Here is a 20,811-nt window from a genome sequence, read left to right on the forward strand (position 1 = left end):
ATAATTGTATTTGGTTTTATGACTTATTCTGTGAGAAATTTGTAAACTTGATTTCATGCTGTAATTCTCAGAAATTAATAAAACAGCGACTTTTTGATCAAATGTATAAAGAAAAAAAAACCATGACAATTTTATTAAACGGTCGGTCTTAAAGAAGGAGGCCTCAAGGGTAATGAGGTTTTGTCTTTCTTATTTATCCTTCTGTAAACGTCGATAGGCCACGCGGCCAACACTTTAATTGCCTTCATTGATTGATAGAATAAAAACACAACAATGCAGCCACATAGCCCGGGTGGTTCCCCCCCCCTATAAGAAAGCTGGCTGAGTGAATTGGGTGTAGCTGTGTCTGTGTGCGCCTTGGCCAATGGAACCAGATCCTCCCTGCAGTGCGTAAGAGCGCGATTTAGGATTTAACCAAGTCTTTGCTGCGGGGCTGGCTGCAGTCTTCACCAGAGCCCGACGGCCCAGGAACCTTCCGACGATGTCAGTGTAGTTTTCACACCGCTTTGGAGTTAGACAGCTTCTTTTTGATTATAAAAGACAACAAAATCCACTCGTTTCTTCGCAAAGTATGACTGGAGTATTCGACCGGAGGATCTCGAGTGTGAAACCTTCAGACTTCCAGAGCTCTTTTCAACTCTCCACCATGCACCATCCGTCTCAGGAATCTCCTACTTTACCCGAGTCCTCCGCCACGGATTCTGGCTACTACAGTCCGGCCGCTGGAGTCACTCATGGCTACTGCTCGCCCAGTTCCACGTCGTACGGGAAACCACTCAATGCCTACCAGTTCCAATACCCGGGAGTCAATGGATCCGCTGGAAATTACGCGACAAAATCCTACACTGATTACAGCTCGTACACGACCCCCGCCTACCACCAGTATGCTGGGACTTACAGCAGAGTGCAAGCCCAGCCGAGTCCTCAAGGTACGGCCCGCAGATTTATTTTCTTATGATAGGAGCAAAGGCGATTATTCATGGATAACCACCATTAGCCTACTGTTTAAATAAGCAACATTTACATATGAGCGTGATTTAAAAAATCTGTTTAAATCGCGTATTGTTCTGACTTGCATAAAAATGCAAGGTGAAGCTTAGAGATTTTAAAAGCAATACATGTTTTTTTTTTTTTTACAAACTGCAAGTTCCAGTTGGATAACATGTTTGAGATTACGCTTGCTGTCCTTTTTTTTTTTTTTCAATAGGCCTTCATTAAATGTGTTTATAAAATGTGATTATTTTCTGATTTTAATGGATAAAGACGACAACCTCTTCACGAGTCATACAGAAGATACATTTGTATTTAGATCAATTATTTACTCTTTTTTTTTTAACAATTGTTTTATAGAAAAAGAGATAAGCGAGCCTGAGGTGAGGATGGTGAACGGGAAGCCGAAGAAAGTGAGGAAACCTCGGACCATCTACTCCAGTTTTCAGCTGGCCGCCCTGCAGAGGCGCTTTCAGAACACACAGTACCTGGCCCTGCCGGAGAGAGCCGAGCTTGCTGCTTCACTGGGACTGACGCAAACACAGGTGAGAATTTATATACAATTTATTATCGCCCACTTTGTCGTCGTTTGGACTGTTTACCAGTCGTCTTTGTTTAAAAGAATGACGAAAATAATGCTGTTTTGGTGAGCTGTGTTCCTGTGCGCTTTTACGCACGGTGTGTATCTTAACACATGATTTGCTTCTGCGCCTTAATGAAATATTAACGGCTCTGTTTTCGCCTCCCCCACCCCCCACCCCCCTCCCAGGTTAAAATCTGGTTCCAGAACAGGAGATCAAAATTGAAGAAGATCATGAAAAATGGCGAGCTTCCCCCGGAGCACAGCCCCAGCTCCAGCGACCCCATGGCGTGCAACTCCCCACAGTCCCCGGCCGTTTGGGACACACAGGGCCCCTCGAGGCCGCACAGCCTGCAGCCGCAAAGCATCAACACTACGGCGGCTAACTTTTTGGAAAACGCGAGTTCATGGTACACCTCTGCCGGCAGCTCCATGACTTCCCACCTGCAGACCCCTAACTCGATACAGCACTCGTTGGCTCTTGGAGCAGGGACGTTATATTGAAAAAAAAAAAAAAAAAGCAACACAAACCGGTTGTTCATTTCAAGTATTTTTTTTCTCCTCCTTCTATGGGACTCGTGTTCAAATTTCAGAGGAATATGCAATGTATTTGATGACAGTCATAGAAGAAACGTGTATAATGTGTAAATGTGTGCATGTAATTTATTGCATTTTTTTTTTGGAAGACTATTAAACGTTTAAATGGACAATGGACCTTTGAACCTTCCGGCCTCTCTGCAGTCTCTTGTTATTTTAACCCTCATATACTTAGACGGAAAATCACGACAAAGACTCACACGCATAAATAATGTCTGTGAGCCTCAGGTGACGTTACCACACACACACACACACACACACACACACACACACACACACACACACACACACACACACACACACACACACACTCACACAGTTGTTAATCAAAGCTGCTCAATGTGAGATGACTTTATGGACAATATCGTAAATCTTATCTAAATCTAGTCTTACATTTTTCTTTCTGCACTTGCAATAATATATGGAGTATTATTAAAAGGCTTCTCTGTGAATTTATAAATGGGAGATAAAGATAAATATATAGGCTAATTGTAAACCTTTTTTGTTAAACATCGCTGCTGTGATATTTCGACCATCCTCAGTTTGTGTTTCCTGCTTTGTCCCTTTTTTAAATGTAGAATTTGTGGATTCTGCAATACATCATTGTAACAATCCTTTACTATTGTTTTTCCTTTACTATCATGTTATTGTAGGCTATAGTCAGAGGTGGCACACGTCCCTGAATTTATTTTTAAACAATCTTTTTCATGATCGTTGAATAATTAATATTGTTTTATGAATAATATTCTATATAAATATTTTTTTACAGTAATATCACTCTATCATCTAATATCAAATATCCTGGAATATTATTATGTGTTATCTTTAAATAGCCTAATAATATTTGTTGATTACTATACTGGCTCTGATCACGTTTTTTGATCAATCCCCTGATTGAGCCTTTCAGCCTGCAGCTCTCTCTGTGCACAGAAAAGCCTCCTCCTGCAGCAGACAGTGTGCAGTCGCTCGCGCTTTGTGTCCCCTACAATTAGCCGCTTTGAATGGCAGAGAGGGGGTGAGGGGGGCGGCACGGAGATCTGAGACAATCCGCATTCCTGTGGGGGTAGACCGGCTCCAGCGCTCTGCCACTCCCGGCCGCATGCAGCCCACCTTCCGGGTAAATTAAAAAAAAAAAAAAAAGTGGGGGGAAAAGTAGCAAATCCTCCACAATTTCACCATGATATTCACAGGCAAATCCAGCGCTGCCGCAGCAAAAACCGCCGAGTAAACCGCGAATGGATCTAATTGAATTTTACCCACAATGTGCACAAAAATCACATAATTTTTTTTATTTATTTTTACAAAACACTTGGCACAACATTTCACTCCCCTCTGAATCTCACACTCACAACATCACAACAAACAAAACTGCATCTGACCCACACACTGAACTATGCATTCAACATTTCCACCTGACACACACTCCTCTAGGCTACTGATTGCAGTACTGAATACACCTCTCTCTCTCTCTCTCTCTCTCTCTCTCTCTCTCTGATACTCACAAACACACACTCACACACACTGCATCAGGTCTGGAAGCAAGGGCTCAATTTGAACAGAATCCACCTAAAAATCTTCGCCCTTAACTTCTGCCTATACCTTCTGCCACTCTGGGTGAGAATATCACAGATCAAGGGGGGGATAAGGGCACGTGATGAAAATGTGGATGTTGATAGGAAAATATCTCTTCCGTGGTGGACAGAAGCAACATGCAAACGCTAGTAAAAGATCATCTTGTTCTTCTTCGTTTTCTCGTCCCTCTTCTTCATCGTGGACCACGCCAGCGTGATTGTTGTTTCCAGCCTAATTCATGCTGTGGGCCAAACAGAAGCAGCGTAATTACAGCGCGAGCAGGTCACCTGAGAAAATGAGATATTTTTAATAGGCTAGCTCACGCGCTCAAAAACACTCAGGCACGCGCACTGTATGGACCACAGATGCACACGAAGGCCTTTATATCCCCCTCATAAACACACAAAAACTACTGAATGTCCCCCAGCATTTATATCTCACACACACTCTAACAAACACACACCCACACACACAGAGTCTAACAAACACACACACATAAATACTCACACACTCGTGCTGCCATTATATCGAGAGCCCCTGTTTATTTCCAACCGAACATTTTCCACTCAGCTAGTTTCCCCCCGTTTTGCAAATCGAGTCTAAATAATGACAGTTAGCTTTACTGGACAGCTTCAACTGTAACACTCCACAATAATTATTCTCTAGGATTAGGGCCTCCATTATCATAATCTGGACATTGACAATTACCTATAATTTGCAAAGATGCGTTTAGTTCTTGATTGCAGAGGGCTTTTTTTTTTTTTTTTTTTTTTTTTTTCAAGCTCGCCATCACTAAACAGTGACAGTAATAACAGCTAATTTTGCAGGCAATATATAAGAGCTTACCGGGGTGTGCAAACACTTTCCCACCTGGATTTGGGTATTCAACCAGCAGCAGGAAAAGCAGTGCAGAGCTTATTTTTTGGTTAGTCTGCTAGGAGCGCAAGAAGGTAAGGTTGACTCTAATATTTCCTCTCATGATGCTGGGACACTCTAAACTGGAAATTAGTCTTCAGATTTAAGAGAAATAGAGAGAGAGAGAGAGAGAGAGAGAGAGAGAAATGTTGCATTGTCCTAAAATCTGTATTGATTTATTTGAAGGACATAGTGTGTAGATGTTTGTGAGGTAATATTCCCGCGCCTTTACAGTTCATTCAATGTGTGAAATATTGTCAGGTGCTTTTATGTAGAAGCCTGCTTTAGTGCATGAAGAAGAGCAAGGAGTGAGACATCCCTCCCTGCACCTCCCTGCCCCTTTTTTCTATCAGTCTGCTGCTCTATCTATCTATCTATCTATCTATCTATCTATCTATCTATCTATCTATCTATCTATCTATCTATCTGACTTAGCTCATCAAAGCCTTTTTTCAATTTGCACAACATGATGAAGAAGGTCGTATCTCTGAGCTGAATAACCTAGCTGTGTATTTATGAGCTATGTTGATGTTTACTCGATGCTGCCTCGGGCTCCCTGCAGCCTGAGATCAGGGGTGCAATGGCCCTGGAGCAGATAGACTGAGGCCCCATGTCTGGGATGAGGTTGGGTGGGAGAGTGGGGGTGGGGGTGGGGGGTCTCAGGTACTATAGCTGAATGTGCGCCAGTGGGACATCCGCAACTTGACAGCTGCATGAAGCTTTTCAGCGTCGTAATTTCAGATAATATCCCGAGCGCTCACTCCTCTCAGCAATTTGTATATGAATAACCGAATAATTTCCCCCTTTTGTTCCATCTGTGCTACCTCAAATCCAAATAAAGATGCCTTTTAGTATTAAAAGTGGTAGAAAATTACAGGTAATTATCTTTGACGGTAAAAACGCTGTAATCAGCGGGCTACATCAAAAATTACCCTAATTATGCCTGCATTTATGAGAATGGAAAAAAAGCCTCACTTGGATAAAAACCCACAAATTGTCCCAAATATCTCCTTCATATTGAACGCTGCTGCAGCTGGCTGCTTTGTTCAAACATCGATCCCGTGGAGCTTGGCATTTAACGGCCTGCATTAGGACGGAGAGAAGGGAGAAAACATTTTGTCAATACTTCTAATAATTGAGGGTGAAATGACAAGATGAGCTGGACCTGGAGCAAATGTCTTTCGGGGTGAATGTAGGCAGCAGCGGTGCAGGGTAAGTTAATTTCCTCCGCTGTTTGATAAATCTATATACTGTGGGGTTTTGAGCGCTTTTGGGTTTATTCAAATGGGCTTTTCACTGCAGAAATGTGTCATCAGCTAATGTTCAAATGTCTGGGAGAAGCTCGTGCACACCAGGGGGACGGGAAATAAGAATTCTGAAATGGGATGTTGGCCCAATATGAAGCATGGAAAAGGGGCCTTAAATGAATTTTTTGAAATCATGCAACAGCAGGCATCTGCTTTGAGTCACGGTTTACTCAATCTCACAAAACATAAAAAGTGTATGTACAACTTAAATCGCAGATTATATTTACAGACAGACAATTTGCTTGCTTTTGCATGATTGAGAAACAAACCAAAAATAAAAGCAGTCAGGAGTCCATCATGGCTGAAGGTTCTGGGCGCTAAAGCGCATAGAGAGTTCTCAGTCTTTGGCCCAAAACGTGGCCAAAATATCATTGATAATATTTGGTATATTGATGTTCAGATGTTGACAAGAATGAAAGCATAACAAATAGGCGAGCCCACTCAACAGCTTAAAAAACGGTTAGTTCCCTTGTTTGTGTCATCACACCGAGGTCTTGGCTGCAGTTTTATCCGTCATTGGAGCAGCAGAAGAGGGGTTTGTCTCCTTTCCTCTCTAGTCTCTGCGCTCACACAATTTGTAGGCTACGTTGGGGGGGTTTGGGGGAAACGGCATGGAGAAGATCCGGAGGCCTCCTCTGCCTCCACATGAGTCTATCTCTGCATTGAATCTTGATGTGGGGAGGAATACCAGTGAGAGTAGCCGGGCATGTAGCTGTTGGCCGGCATGTTTACTCCTTTGGAAGAGGCCGAGACGTCCCAGATTGGAGGGATAGTGGGAGAGCGTGGGGAGAGGGACATGGAGCCCGGGATAGGGTCGCTCTCGTGCGGGTTGCCGCCTTGCTTCAGCAGCTTTTTGAACTTTGACCTCTTATTCTGGAACCAGATCTTTACCTGTGGGAGGAAAGGAGAGGAGTCCGTGTAATGAGTAAAGGACATGTGGATAAAGAGCTTGTGTGGAGATGCGTAAAAACTGTAAATTATGAAGCATTGATACACGAAAAATAATCACCAACAAAAAACACATACTCTAAAAAATAGTAATAATGTTCTAATAAATATTTTAAACTATAGGCTATTATTCTAATCATAATTTTTCACTATAAATATAATCCTATTTTCAAGGGGTCAATGTAAAGATTGTGGGTGTAAATCCCTCCTCACCTGGGTCTGTGTCAGTCCTAGAGAGGCAGCCAGCTCCGCGCGCTCCGGTAAAGCGAGGTACTGTGTTTGCTGGAAACGGTGGTTCAGTGCTTGCAGCTGCAAACTGGAATAAATTGTCCGAGGTTTGCGAATCTTCTTGCCTTTTCCATTAAAACGAATTTCCCCATTTTCAATCACCGTCGTCTTCTGCTGCTCTGCAACAAAAAGAACCAATGTTATTATTCAAAACCAAGCGCTTGGATTCTATCTCCCTGTGTGTGTGTGTGTGTGTGTGTGTGTGTGTGTGTGAATGCAGAGAGATAGCCCCAAAATGAAACGCATCAAACGGCAGAAATCTTCCGGGAATGGTGGAGATAAAATTGCCTAAAATGAACATTCCTGTGACAACTCGCATTTCCTTGGAGCGACGTGGCCACAATCCTCATACGCTGTCATATTTAGGATATTGCTGGTAATGACATGTCAATTAAATGCTAATTACAACATTCAGGGCGTGCGTGCAGCCTAATTTCCACGAGTAGTTGGTGAGGATGCACGCTCGTGTATGATCACAACCCGGGTATTAGAGCATGTTTTATTGGAAGAGAGGAGAAGGGCTAAACTGGACAGAAAGCCGGGCTGAGAGAGGGTAAAATAGGCTGGATCAGGAATACTATTTGCGCACGATTTCCCCCCGGTGTAATCGACCATACCTACGCTTGAAAGATCATTCGTCTGAAATTGGAGTGACCGCGCGGTGACTTGGGTAGGACACAGGCACCGGCACAGGGAATAGTTTTTATCCCCACTTTCTGGATCACCCATCTCTAAAGTACAGTCTGCAAGACGCCACTGGATGGACAAAAGGGAGGTTTCTTACCTGTGCCGTCTAGCCTCGTCTGTCCTCCCGTGTTGTTGTGATAAGACGGCAGGTACGGGCTGTGGTGCGCGTGGCTCACGTATGGGTAAGGTAACGACCTGTTGTAGGTGTTGGTCCCGGTGTACGCGGTGTTGTCGTGCTGGTGGTGCGCGTGTGAGCCGGAGTGGAGACAGTGCAGCGGGTAGTGTCCGCCGGCCATTGACGGGGAGCTCTGCTGTGAGTGCGACTGCTGCCCAAACTCCATGAACGCAGACTTGGACGAGTCCTGAGGCTCCAGACCGTCAGCCATCGTAGTCATGGTCATCATCGAATTTTCTGCCTTGAGAGCACTCACCCCCCTCTCTCTCAAGACCAAATCGGTTTTCTCTCTCTCGCTGTGCTGTTGTCTCTCTCCCCCTCTCCACCGCGGAACAGATATTGTCCTATTAACACCCGAATTTTCCACACGCGCCTTTATTCCCCCCTTGTCTTGTGATATTCTCACCCAAAGTGGCGAAAGGTAGGCATAAGTTAAGGGCGAGATTTTTAGGTGGATTCTGTTAAAATTGAGCCCTTGCTTCCAGACTTGATGCAGACACTACAAGTAAAATGGTTTGTCTCCAAAGGGCAGCGCCTCCCGATTGGTCATCCAACCCAACGTCATCAGAGCTCTGCGCTTCACGGAGACTTGAGCTGGAGTTAACCCACCTTACCAGCTCCCACCACAACTATGGGGGAAATAATATACGATGGGAAAGACGCATAATTCCTGCAGACAAGCTTCACACGCAAAACAGCGCTTGTGGAATTGCCGAGCAGATTTTTGTTTTTTACCCAAACCCCCAAATTACGCACGAAGCGTCAACATATAGTGCGCGCTTTGATTTAGCCGGACGAGGCAGCAGTCTATATGAGCCTCTTTTTCTCACAGCATTTAACTCCTCCTCTCCTCGAGAATTAATTACTTATAGAGCATCGCACAAACATCCTTCTTAGACAGTATTGAACCTGAAAATTGATTTTTAAACCAAAGACCGACTAATTATTGACAAAATAGCCACACATTTAGTCAAATATCTATGTTCAAAATCAGTATGTCATTGTTCTGGAGGATAAAATGTCTTTATTTCAAAAGTAAGAACATTTGTAATCACCTGTAAAATCATGAAAGCAATTAAATACAATTGTGAATATTAAAAACATATTTTAAAGACTTGTACTTATTTTCACTTAAGAGGTGATTTGTTTTTGTAAAGCACATTTCTGAAACAGGTGGAAAGGCCCTCGAAATATAAGAATATGTGAAAACGTCCAGATAACTAAGATTTTTTTAAACCTACAAATTAGAGCTTTTCAAATATTATTTAAAAAATTACTGATTGAAATGGCTTCTATTTTTTCCCCCCTGAGTATTTGTCGCCTAATGAGCAGCCCCTCTATTAGCCCCCCTCCTGCTCTGAATGTAACACATATTATAACTGTTGCTTTCTCCTGGGGCTACTGACCATATGATTACGGATCTTCAGACAATTCAAAATACAGCACATGTGACACATCAAATAACAATATGCCTTGGGTACAATAGGTTATTTTGCACATAGAAGGGTGGATACTGAGATAAACTGACAGTGTCTTTTATCCGTGTTGTAATATGAGGCCTGATTTGGTCCTGAATATATGTAAATTATACAGTTTGCCTCTGAGGGCTGACTATGTTCTATTCACAAATAAGAAGAAAATACCATTGCTGCTCATTTCAACCTAATACGAATTGAAATCATGGTTTGCACTTTTATTTTGCTACAGTGTTGCATTAAGTGAATTCACCAAAAAAGGCGATGGAAATAATAATAAATAATAAAATAATTATGGCTGCAATCAAGTTACTGCGAAAACCTATTTGATTAGCGGCCACACTTTACTCAAATTGCAGCTGTAAAATTAAGAACAATTCGCCTGTAATGATTATGGCCTGGATTTATTTTGGGAGGGTGGAATAAAAGTGGATATAGCATAAATTATCCCCTAATTATACGCCAGTGTCGCCTCAATTATCCTCTTATCAAAAATGGTTGTCTAAACGCAGCGTTTAGTTTCAATTTTCTCCTTTTCTGTAACAAGAACTTGGTACCTTGCTATTATCGCCAGCTACGGTTGTTATTTACTTTGTGGGATTTAAAAAGTGCTTACAACCCAGCCGGATAATCATTTTACAGCAGCGGACAGAGAGAGGAGCACAGAGGCAGAGATGTGAGCCGCAGAACACCCACATGGATCTATTTTGTTCCTCCACACTCTTTGATTATTTTAAAATGTTCTTTAAAAAGTCTGCTTGCTTCTTTTTCTCCGAGAGGGCTGAAGGTAGGAGCTTCCCTTTGACGCTCTTCTGTCGACACTGACATTGATGAATGGTTTTTGATTGTCTCTGATAATTCTGCATTTTACGCACTCATATGGCGCGCACACGCAGACCTTGCAGGAGCACCTTTGGTCACCCCTCAGTGATCTAACACAGTGGCCAATTCCCCTGCCCGTGTTCCACTTGGACACGCAGAGCAGAAACCAGATCCTGTACCTTTTCTAATCGCCTTTGAGGGCTGCTACAAAGACATACATGCTCTACTCCCTGCAGGCAAAAAAGAAAAGAAAAACATCTTAAACAGATTGGAAGAGACGTTTTTTTTTGTGGAGTACCATCGCATGTTTGTGTGTCTGTATGTGTGTATGCCACCACAGGATTATTAAATTGCGGGATGACCGTGCGGGTTTGATGTCAGAGTCTTGGTGTCCCGCAGGCGTGTTTGGAGGCTTTTCTATGCACACTGAGATTAAGTAGAGTGGTGAAATGACGGATTTGTTTGAACAGAGAGAACATGACATAGTCGACCTTGGTGCTTTTGAAATGCTTATAGCATACATGTTGACAAGCGTGTCTAATTGAGAGGCCTGTGCAGTGTACTATCAATGGACAGAATTTAAAAATCATATAGGTTCATTATAAAGTCATTTTCCGTTTATAAAAACTGTTTTTTTTTTTTTTTAATTCACAGCTCCCTTTAATGCATCGCTACACCTGCTCCGTCATGCCTCTTATTGTACTCTGCCCCATTAGGAGTTCATCGCCTCATTCCGGAGAGAAATTATTTTAAATTTCACTTCCTCAAAATGTCAATCACAAAATGAACCAGCGGCGAATCTAGAAATCACTTTTGTAGTTCCTAAGTAGATGATTGACCTTCAACACAATCAATGGCCATGCTGGTTTAACAGAAGTGGTCTTTATTTCCAGCTGTCTTATAAAACGCTGATGAATGACTCTCTAAAAATCACTCCAGGCCTGGGATTTCCCTGACATCCACTGTCTGATCCGGGATAGACGACAAAACTGAGGATATTTTACATCGAGCTTGGAGGTGTAACCAGGCCTTATTTTTTGCTTAACACAGTTACTGTCTGTTAAAACAGGATCAAGGCGGGGTCACGAACTTAACTTAAGTTTGAAATATCATTTGCACAAATCTCTGCACAAATTTAAACAAGACTGGTTAAATAATATGAAACATCTAACTAGCTCCCCCGTCATCTCTCTCTCTCTCAGCCGGTGTATCACTGGCTGTTTTAACACTGCCCGTCTTTTCTTGTCTATCCGGCCACATGTGTTAATCATTTCTGAGCGTTAACACGGAGTTCCAGAAAGACAAGGGTCATAATTGTAGCGAGTGGCTGGGCGTTTGCGGTCGTTTCCCTCTAACAGCTATTGACTGGCTCGCATGGAAAGCCACCTCTTTGGCTGCTCGGGGACCCGGGCGGTCTGAGGAACGCGGAGGCTTGTCACTGCAAAGAAAGATGGAGAGGCAGTTAAACAACATGTCTCCCTTCTCCGCCAAGCGCAAAGCCACTGGCGCTGCACAGACAGCCAGGCGTCGACGTTCTCTCCATCTCTCCATGGAAGGAGATGCATGCTGCACACAGCTGTCTGTGTAACTTGCTTTATTGTAACTAGATTCAAAACGAGCACACGTGCCACCCCAGCAACCCCAGAATGATAAGCGACCAGCTTTCAATGTTTAAGCAGAATTCATCCGTGCCCAAATGGTGGCACGCCGCTTTTACGCACACAAATTGCGCACGGCGTACGAATGCAAACCCACTAATGCAAACGCTTTGATGTTTTCTGTAAAAGCGTGCAACTACAGCAAGAAAAGATGAGTGTGGTTTGGTCATAAAGAAAACCATGCGCGCTCCCAGGCAGACGACTGTTTACAATAAGTTTTGCATCAGAAATTAGGATCGCATTATCTCTCCAGTAAATAGCAAAATTGGCATATGCATGGCCCCAGGTGCAGACGAGGGGGACTTCAGATGGACCCAGTGTAGCGTGATGCTAGTGGAGCTAAATGACCACAAATAAGCAAAGGCCCTGCGCCACTGAGCCTTCACAGCCTCTCACACGCTAATGGATTTAATTTGGCACGGCTCAAGCTGCACTGGTCCCACTCAGGGCCCGGGTCCTAATTAAGACTGCTTGTTTCTCTTGCCGCCTTCTCTCCCTCTCTGCAAAATGTGGGCCTGCATGACAGATTGTTTTGCGGTGTTTCCTGCATTAGTCATGTGTTTTTCATATTTTGTCATTCGTTTCTGAAATGCTGAAATTAGACAATGGCTCGCAGAGTGTAATTTCAATATTTGTGTTTAAATCTGCTTAAAATCTTGACCAGCATGAAATCAAAGGGCATAGCACAAATAATAGGAAATATTCTATTCATCCGTAATAGATTGAGGTATAGAAAAATTGATAGATATAAGGTTTTAATGCTCGTCAACCACCTGCACATTTAAGGCCCAGGATTTAAATCATATACACATTTTCCCTAGTAAAGTCTTTGTGTTGCTGGTAACGCATTAAATGGTGGAAAGGTAAAAACTTGAACATTATATAAGCTAAAAAGTGAATAAATAGAGAACCATGTCCAAAAAGTGTATCTGAATTTTATGTCACTAACAAATAAGGCTGTAAGAGTGCCAGGGTGCGCATTGGCCCCCCTTTCTTCCCTCTCTCGACTTAATACGCGACATTATTAGGTCTGACAGCACAGTGGTCGGTCTTGAAGGAGAGGATTTGGTCGATAGATGACAGACAGGAAGGCCAGCAATCATGGGCTCTTTTTTTTATCAGAATGTACTGTTCGATGCCGTTTATCCCTGATGATAGAAAATTGCTCTGTTGCCAGGACGCTGCCGCCGAAATAGAGGGCAGGAGCAACATTTCCATTTTCCAGTTTGAAAGCCATTGAAATGAATTAGTAAAAAATGAAAAAGAGGAAAAATGAGAAAGAATCCCCTGGTAAACAAAGGGGAGCAAACAAAGATACCATTTTCTTTTGCCTAGAATCCACCCTCCTCATTTCCCCTGCCTCTCTCTCTCTCTCTCTCCCTCTCTCTCTCTCTCTCTCTCCCTACAGTGAGGGCTTTACTTCAACAGTTGCAAATCACATGCTTGGCTTCTAATGTAGTCCAAGGCCCGGGCCTACTTCAAAGACAATCATTTATTTCCCAACCTCCCGGAATAATTAGATGCGCCTTTTCATCCGTCGTGACAGAGGGGGAAAAAAAAGAGAGAAGGAGAAATTAAGACATAGTAGTCGACAACGAGGAGCGTTGAGCAAACTCCTGAAACGTTTAACCATCACAAACTAATGAACAAAAACACTGTCACAGTGGGGAGAACGAAATATGGAAAAAATATATATATAGTTTTATAAGACTGAAGAAAACCCTGGCGTAAAAAGTTTGAATAATTGCATTATTATTATCATTATTTGTATTCTTATTCTTATTTTGTTGTTGTTGCTCTTATTGGCATAATCATCTACTTTATATAAGTTGCCTTTACATTTTGAATTTTTTTGTTATTCTGAAGAAAAATCTTTAAAAGAATTCACAAAAATTAAAAATACCAAAGAAAAATATCAATAGACAAACTGAAAATGAGAAAGAGAAATGCATCAATAAAACAAAAAGCAGAATAATAGGATGGAGTGTGTCTGTGTGTCTGAAGGAGGGGATTTTTGGTTAAGTGATACAATTAAGTGTAATCTCGGGATTATTTATGAGTGACACAGACGGATCCTGTGGTGTGGAGGCCCTCATCAGTATACAGGAGGGGTATTCTGTCTGTGTCCGAGCAGACAGGTGCTTTTAAAAACCTCCACAGGCTCTGAACGCGCCCCCAGCGCGCGCCACTCGCCGCGTGGAGTCTGATATAGAAGAAATGACACCCGGGCCATTGAATTATCGTGAAGCTTTAAGATGGGGATCTGATAATAATGGCAGAGTTGTGGAGGATACTTCACGGCCCACTACAACATTGTAAATTCAAGAAGGCCTTTACAGTGAGAACAATATAAGAACAAGATAATTCAATTAGCTGGATCCGTCATGACGATGGGAATGCGTCGAAACAACAACAACATTTAATCCTACAAACATAAAGTACGTTTTTACTGAATTATCGACAATACAAGACAGTAATTGTTCCAAACAACACATGTGTCCTGTCAAATTAAAAAGAAATACTGCGTTTTATACTCTGAGGTTTATTCTTTAGGCCTGCATGACTGTAAACACATTTTTATGGAATCAGCCTGCATGGGAATAGTGATGACATTATGCTGGATAAAACCAATACTGACCCCTTTCACATGTTCCTAAAAGGCCCAACTGTAGATGAACACCATGAAAGTGAAAAAGAAAGAAATTTGTAATAAACTCTCAATGAAATGCTTCAAAATAAAGGTAGAAAAAACAAAGACAGCTTTTTCATTTTTCATTGCTAGGAGAACAAAACACATTCAGATTACAAAAAAAAATACATTTTATTAAGTAGAATGAAGCACCCCAAAAAACAAATGTCTGACAAGCACACAAAGGTACAAACTAAGAAGAACATAATGTGTGCTCCTCCAACAGGAAAGTCCTGGCTCTCATATGGGAGTGAAAGCCCCGCTGGAGGAAGTGCTGCACAAACAATGGCAGACACTGACTGAGAAATAAAGGAGTTTGAAATTCAAGAGCAAGGTGTGAAGTGAAGTGGAAAAAAAGGGCGAGGAGAAAAAGGAGTCACACCTGGTGAGATGTGGTTAGGTGGGCGAGATGCTGCTCAGGTTCTCAGGAGCTGTGGGTCGGAGGCGTTTGTCAGGTGATATCTGTGGACCTTTGTCTGCTGCACCTTCAGACACTCCTACCTGAAACTGCAGCTCAAAGCAGGCTGTGCTCTGGTTTGGTCTTGTGCTCCATGCAACCTCTTAAAGTTGCAGAAAAATCAGTGAAGTGTGGCTTTTTTGCAAACAGTCTCTGCACACTCAAAACAGAGTAAGGCCTGCAATCCAAGTTTAAATTCTGAGTCTGTTCATTTAGATATTTTGCAACTGAAAAAAAAGAATAGATTTTCCACCAGGCAACAAAAATCACGTGAGGAAAAAGCATAACACCAGAAAAGTCTACCATCAAGTTATTCCTCTTTTATGCCTCATCAGGTAAAAACGCAAAAAGGTTTTCTACAATTTAATTTGGCCTTTGAAATAACAAAGCTTTCACTTTGTATAAAACACAAACAGCATAGAAAGCACATCTTAACGTCAATATAGTAAACATGATTTAATCTAAAATACATTTTTATCACAGCGTGTACCCTCATTAGCATCACCATTATAATAATACGTTTTTTAATATTATTTTTACAGTTGAGATTTTGGGTTGACTCCTGGTGTTTCTTTTGATCTCCTCTTATTATCACTCTCATCCCTTTCATTAATATCGTCAAACAACCCCATAAATAACACCAGAATATATCATGAGAATTATAAAAATAAGGAAAACTGAATTATAAAAGCAAAGACAGAATAATCTCAGTAGAAAACTCTGCAAATTCAAGATTATTTAAGTGAAGTCACTGGATTATTTAAACATTAAACGTACCTGTGCACAAAGACAACTACAATGGCTGCACTGATAGATGATAATAAAAATAACGCATTAGTATATAAAACTAGAGAGTCTGTTGAACAGTTTTACAGGTACAAGTTTTAATTATAAGAGAGAAAATAAACAACACCAATTTATACCAAATATCAAACAAACTTTTGTTAGTTCTCTCAGATTGAATAACCTAAAGCCTCCTGAAAACATGAAACTCATACATAACTGAAATGTTATGATAATTTATTTCTGTGAATCTATCATATAACTATCACTTTAGCCTTGAATATTAAAATGTGAGCCTTTCTAAACTGGTGTTAAACACTTGTCAGCAGGACGCTCCACTGTCCTCTTGGTTAACACACAAGCAGATCACAGATCACTTTAATGATTTGGCCAAAAGATCAAATCTACAGCCGGTCTCATCATACCACACTTATTAATTATCTGCCTGGAAAGCCCTCGCGGCCTCTCCTTTTCATTTGCTCTGATCTGTCAGAGAGGAGTGGAGACAATTTTAGGACTTTGTCCATCCTGCTGAAGTGAAGGTAGCCAATTATTGCATTCATTGTCCTTGAAAATGCATTACGCCTCACCTGAGGGCTCACTCACTCACAGAGACTGAAGGGCCGATTAACAGGACACCTCTGACCTTAATCCATCGCAAAAATCAACCAAAAAGAGCCAGATGGCAATTAACGATCCTCACCCAGGTCTGTGCAGCAAACTTTCTTATTGTTGACACCTCACCTTGGCCATGGAAAGGGTAACTCTGGGTTTGGGACCTTGAACACTGACTTTCATTATCACTGCAGGTAAAAGAGGCGGATCAATCAAAAACATTCCAGGATAGGAATATGTGAGCTTAATATTTTATGTGTCAATTTTATGATTTAATTAAGAACGAGGGCCCTTAATGAGCTCCCTCCCCCCTATTAAACAAACCATCAGGAGTCAAACAACATTTAATAAACTGTTTATGAAACTCTAATGACAAAATCTCAACTCCTTTATTTTAATCTCCACCGTCTCCAGATCCCCAAGAAGTCATGCTTTAGTATTCATACATGAGCCCCTTAAACGGTTATGAGATGATACAAATTAAATACATATCATGAGATGAATAATATATATAAAAGTCATAGTTTTATAGTAATTAAATCAACATTTACATTGGCCCACAATCTAATACAACATCATAATTATTTGATGTCTATAACTGCTTAAAACTACATTATATTATAATATAATCATTTAATAACTTAAAAGCTAATAACTACATAATAATATCACTTAAAATTACTTATAACTGCATTACATCATTTTATATTTTGAATGAATAAACATTTATATTTGCCTATAACTACATTATATAGTGTTATAGTCTGTAGTAAAATATGTATTTAATCATATCTTTAATATAAAGTGTTAATAAAGTCATAAAATAGAGTTTTGCTTTAAACTACATTACACTTCAACATGATCATTAAAAAAAAGTAATTTCTACACACAACTGTATTAAATTTCATTATAAGCCTTCATTTATTGTTTGTGAACTTGAATTAATATGTTTCCTAATAAGGTATGTGTTCATCTAAAAATCAATCTTAAAACAAACAAGGACAGGAGTCTTGATAACAAAAATAAAATATATTTTTAAAAATCATTCTACTACTACTACTACCACTTCTACTAATCAGTTTTAATTCCATTCATTCAAAGCCATTGTGCCCTCTGTCAGGCTGTCTGTGGGGTTTTGTCGGCCGTGCATTGACTTTGAGTGCAGCTTTCTCATCTGGAGAGAAGAACATGAGTCATTCATCATGTCCTGGTGAAAACCTTTTCCAGTGATGAATCCTTCAAACGAGCATTTAGAGAGTGAATATGAAATTAATTTTAACTACAGAAAAAGGTGAAATAGATTTTTTCCTGGTTGATAAATGTCAATAAGTAACTTTTTTTTCTCCTCTCTCTTTGTCTCCCTGTTTTCCCCTCTCTCCTCTCGGCTTTTCCATCTCGCCCACCTTCCTCTTGCCCTCCTCCTTCTCCCCCCCTCTTGCATGTCCAGCCGCTGGACCCTTCTTCTCTCTCCTCTCCATATTCCTCTTCATACCCACTCTACCCCTCTCTTCCTCTCCCCTCAACCTCGCTCCCTCTCTCTAACCCCACACCTCTCTCTCTCCCTCTTCCCCCACTTTTAGGTACGCCTCCATCCCCTCTTGGCAGCTCCATCTCCTCCTCCCCCCTGCTCCCTCCCTCTCCCTGGTTGGTTTCCACAGCTGTGGTGAGTGAGGGGCAGATGACCGGAGAATTGGCCCCTGGGAGAGCGCTGAGCCATCCTGGTGCTATTAGGCTCGTGGCTAATAATAGGTGTTTCAGACCAGGGGAAGATCAATCAGGGGGAATCATGGGGAATGTTCGGAGCAGCGCTTTTTACACATCGGCCCAGATGGATGAAATTACACTTGTCAGTTTTTAGTTGCATTACTCCCAAATTGGTTGTCTACTCGTTTTTCTCTCTCGCTCTCTCTCGCTCTCTCTCCCTCCCCCTTTTTCTCTCTCTTTGCCCTCATTCATGTGTCAGCGGCCCACTAAAGGGATTCAACAGTGAAATCCCTGTCATTTTTGTCTTTTCCCTGTTTAGCCCTCAGATAGAAAACTCTGTTATCCTGCATATGCACTTAAAAGAAATCACTTTGAGATCTTGTTTTACGGCTCGGGCAATTTCCACGTTAGAGAAAAGTGTGCAGCTGACAAAATCCTGTGTGCATGTGTGTGTTATGCATGCTAAATGAAACAATCTGATTGATCCAGAAACTCTATTTCAATACTTGATTCATTTTTAACCTCAAGATGCAAAGAGGTTTACTTGCATGCAGCTTTTTTTAGTGTGACGATTGACTACTTTCTGTCTGTTTTAGATTTAATGTTTAGGGTGTTTTTAAACAAATGGTCTGACAAATCAGTAGACCTACATCTAAAGACGAAAGTGACTTGACTTAAAGAAACTGTGATGAACATATTTCATTGAATAAAAAGATTAATAAAGAAAATGTCTTTGTCCCTGATCTGAGTGTAAAATGACTTCATCATTACAATGCTTTTCTTGTATTAAGTTGATTTACTCAAATTTGCACCCAAACTAAAAAGCCCATCTTTACAGGTACAACATTTTGTATTGCTGCTTTTATAAACTCTATGGCTGTACCTGTGTGTCTTTAATTGATTAAAAGTCACCAAACAATACAGAGTCCCTGTTGTGTTTAACTCAAGGTTACGATGTGGTTCAAATGATGGCTTACAGCTGAAGTAATTGCAGAAAACGTTAAAGGGGGATCACATGTAATGAGTTTCAGAATGAGTACAAATGAAATAAAACAGAAGGTGCAGAAGGTTAAACTATAGACTTTGAGCATCACAACGTGTCTATGATACTCTCCTTGTAGGCTAAATGACAAATATAGATGAAAGTATTATACCAGTAAGACAGCTAAGAATTTGGCACAATTCAACTTAAATTAAAGACCTGAGCTTTCGTTTCTGGGAGATAAAACACCATACTCATTTGGGAGTAAGGGCTTACATGGTGCTTGCAAACCACCCAGCATATCATCTTAATCCCTTTAAACTCCTAATGTGTTACATGATTACTACGCCAGCGAGTCAATCGGTCAGAAAGGTGACTATGGAGGCTGGAAGGGATCATTTTGTGGCAGCCACACAACAGCTATTTGTTTCACTGATTTCCACTTTTGACAGGCTAAAATGTTTACAAAGCATTCCTTGCAACTTGTCCTCACATAAGGTTATTTTTCCTTCATGTGGCTAACAGCTAAGTCGCTGGATAAAAAAAAAAGTAGGGGGGCTAAGTGTTTGCTTGGGTAACTCCTGTACAAGACAAGCAGCTTCTACACGCTGCCATCAAAACACTAGCCTGACAATCAAAGCAGAAGATTGGCTGTGTGCTAAAGTTGCTGCTCTGAATAGATCACTTGGGAGACATATCCCCCCCCTGAGCAGGAAATCAATACAGCCCCCAGATGTTGGGGTCCCCGGGTCCACCGTAAACGGCCTGATATGGAGATGTTCCTCAATGTCTGATTGCACGAGGGAGACGACTGGAAACAGAAAGGCTTCTTTGACTGAAAGCACGGTGACCATGGGGGAGGGAACCAGAGCCGCTGTGAGCGAGAGAGTCTCCTTAGCAACGGGAAGAAAATTAACATTGACATCCTCACTTCCCAGCAAAACTCGTCCCAGGGTTTCTGCTGGATATTTCCATGTGGTGAGCAAAAAAAAAAAAAAAAAAAAGATTTTCAAAAGCTGATATAAAGACACACTCCCTGCTTGTCATCCATTTATATTGAAATGAGTTTTTTCCTCCTCGGCTCGGCTTGTGTGTGGTGAATACAGAGAGTCCTAATGTATGTATTTTGCTCATTTTACTGTGTGTGGCGTTTCCGCGCCTCTCCTCTGCGACTCTGTGTTTGCCTCCCGCTGTGGTAAACACAACATTGCTATGATAGCACATGCATTTCAGAAAGCTCCAAACACTGCTGAGGAGCCGAAACATTCATTCTCTCTCTCTCTCTCAGCCTCAATCTCTTTCCCCCCACTCCCTTACTTCCAGCCAAGGTATTCAGCTCCCATGATTGCAAACACGCATAATGACAGCATCTCCCGGGGGCCGGCGGAGGTACCCCACTGATGCTGAGAGACTCTATCCTGTCGTCACATTGCAGGAAATTTGTCGGCTGTGCAAGGCTGGAGCCTGGTGAGCATTGGCGAGGCACAGTCAGAAGCTGGGCTGGCTGTTTTTTGTTAATAAAATGAAGTGCAAATTGTGGCGGGCTCGTATGCATTGGAACAGCTCA

At 41.6% G+C, this 20,811-nt stretch overlaps 2 protein-coding genes and 1 long non-coding RNA gene across 4 annotated transcripts; 2 read left to right on the forward strand and 1 right to left on the reverse strand.

Annotated features, from left to right (window-relative positions):
* The first annotated feature begins 326 nt into the window (after nucleotides 1-326).
* On the forward strand, nucleotides 327-2,297 carry dlx5a (distal-less homeobox 5a). Its single transcript, XM_061059332.1, has 3 exons — nucleotides 327-929; nucleotides 1,351-1,535; nucleotides 1,760-2,297. The coding sequence occupies exons 1-3, from the start codon at nucleotides 572-574 to the stop codon at nucleotides 2,072-2,074; spliced, it is 858 nt and encodes a 285-aa protein (XP_060915315.1). The 5' UTR covers nucleotides 327-571; the 3' UTR covers nucleotides 2,075-2,297.
* Nucleotides 2,298-5,433: 3,136 nt separating this feature from the next.
* Nucleotides 5,434-18,990, forward strand: LOC132990847 (uncharacterized). Of its 2 annotated transcripts, none has more exons than XR_009676120.1 (2): nucleotides 5,434-5,866; nucleotides 18,006-18,990. It is a non-coding gene; the product is annotated as an uncharacterized LOC132990847 (long non-coding RNA). The 2 variants fall into 2 exon arrangements; XR_009676121.1 differs by lacking the exon at nucleotides 5,434-5,866 and adding an exon at nucleotides 10,176-10,321.
* dlx6a (distal-less homeobox 6a) lies at nucleotides 6,127-8,847 on the reverse strand. Its single transcript, XM_061059333.1, has 3 exons — nucleotides 7,982-8,847; nucleotides 7,123-7,316; nucleotides 6,127-6,852 (listed from the first exon to the last, which is right to left on the reverse strand). Exons 1-3 carry the CDS (start codon nucleotides 8,286-8,288, stop codon nucleotides 6,613-6,615), a joined length of 741 nt encoding a protein of 246 aa, XP_060915316.1. The 5' UTR covers nucleotides 8,289-8,847; the 3' UTR covers nucleotides 6,127-6,612.
* Nucleotides 18,991-20,811: the final 1,821 nt, after the last annotated feature.

Source organism: Labrus mixtus, chromosome 16 (assembly GCF_963584025.1).
Source record: "Labrus mixtus chromosome 16, fLabMix1.1, whole genome shotgun sequence".
NCBI classification, from domain to species: Eukaryota; Metazoa; Chordata; class Actinopteri; order Labriformes; family Labridae; genus Labrus; species Labrus mixtus.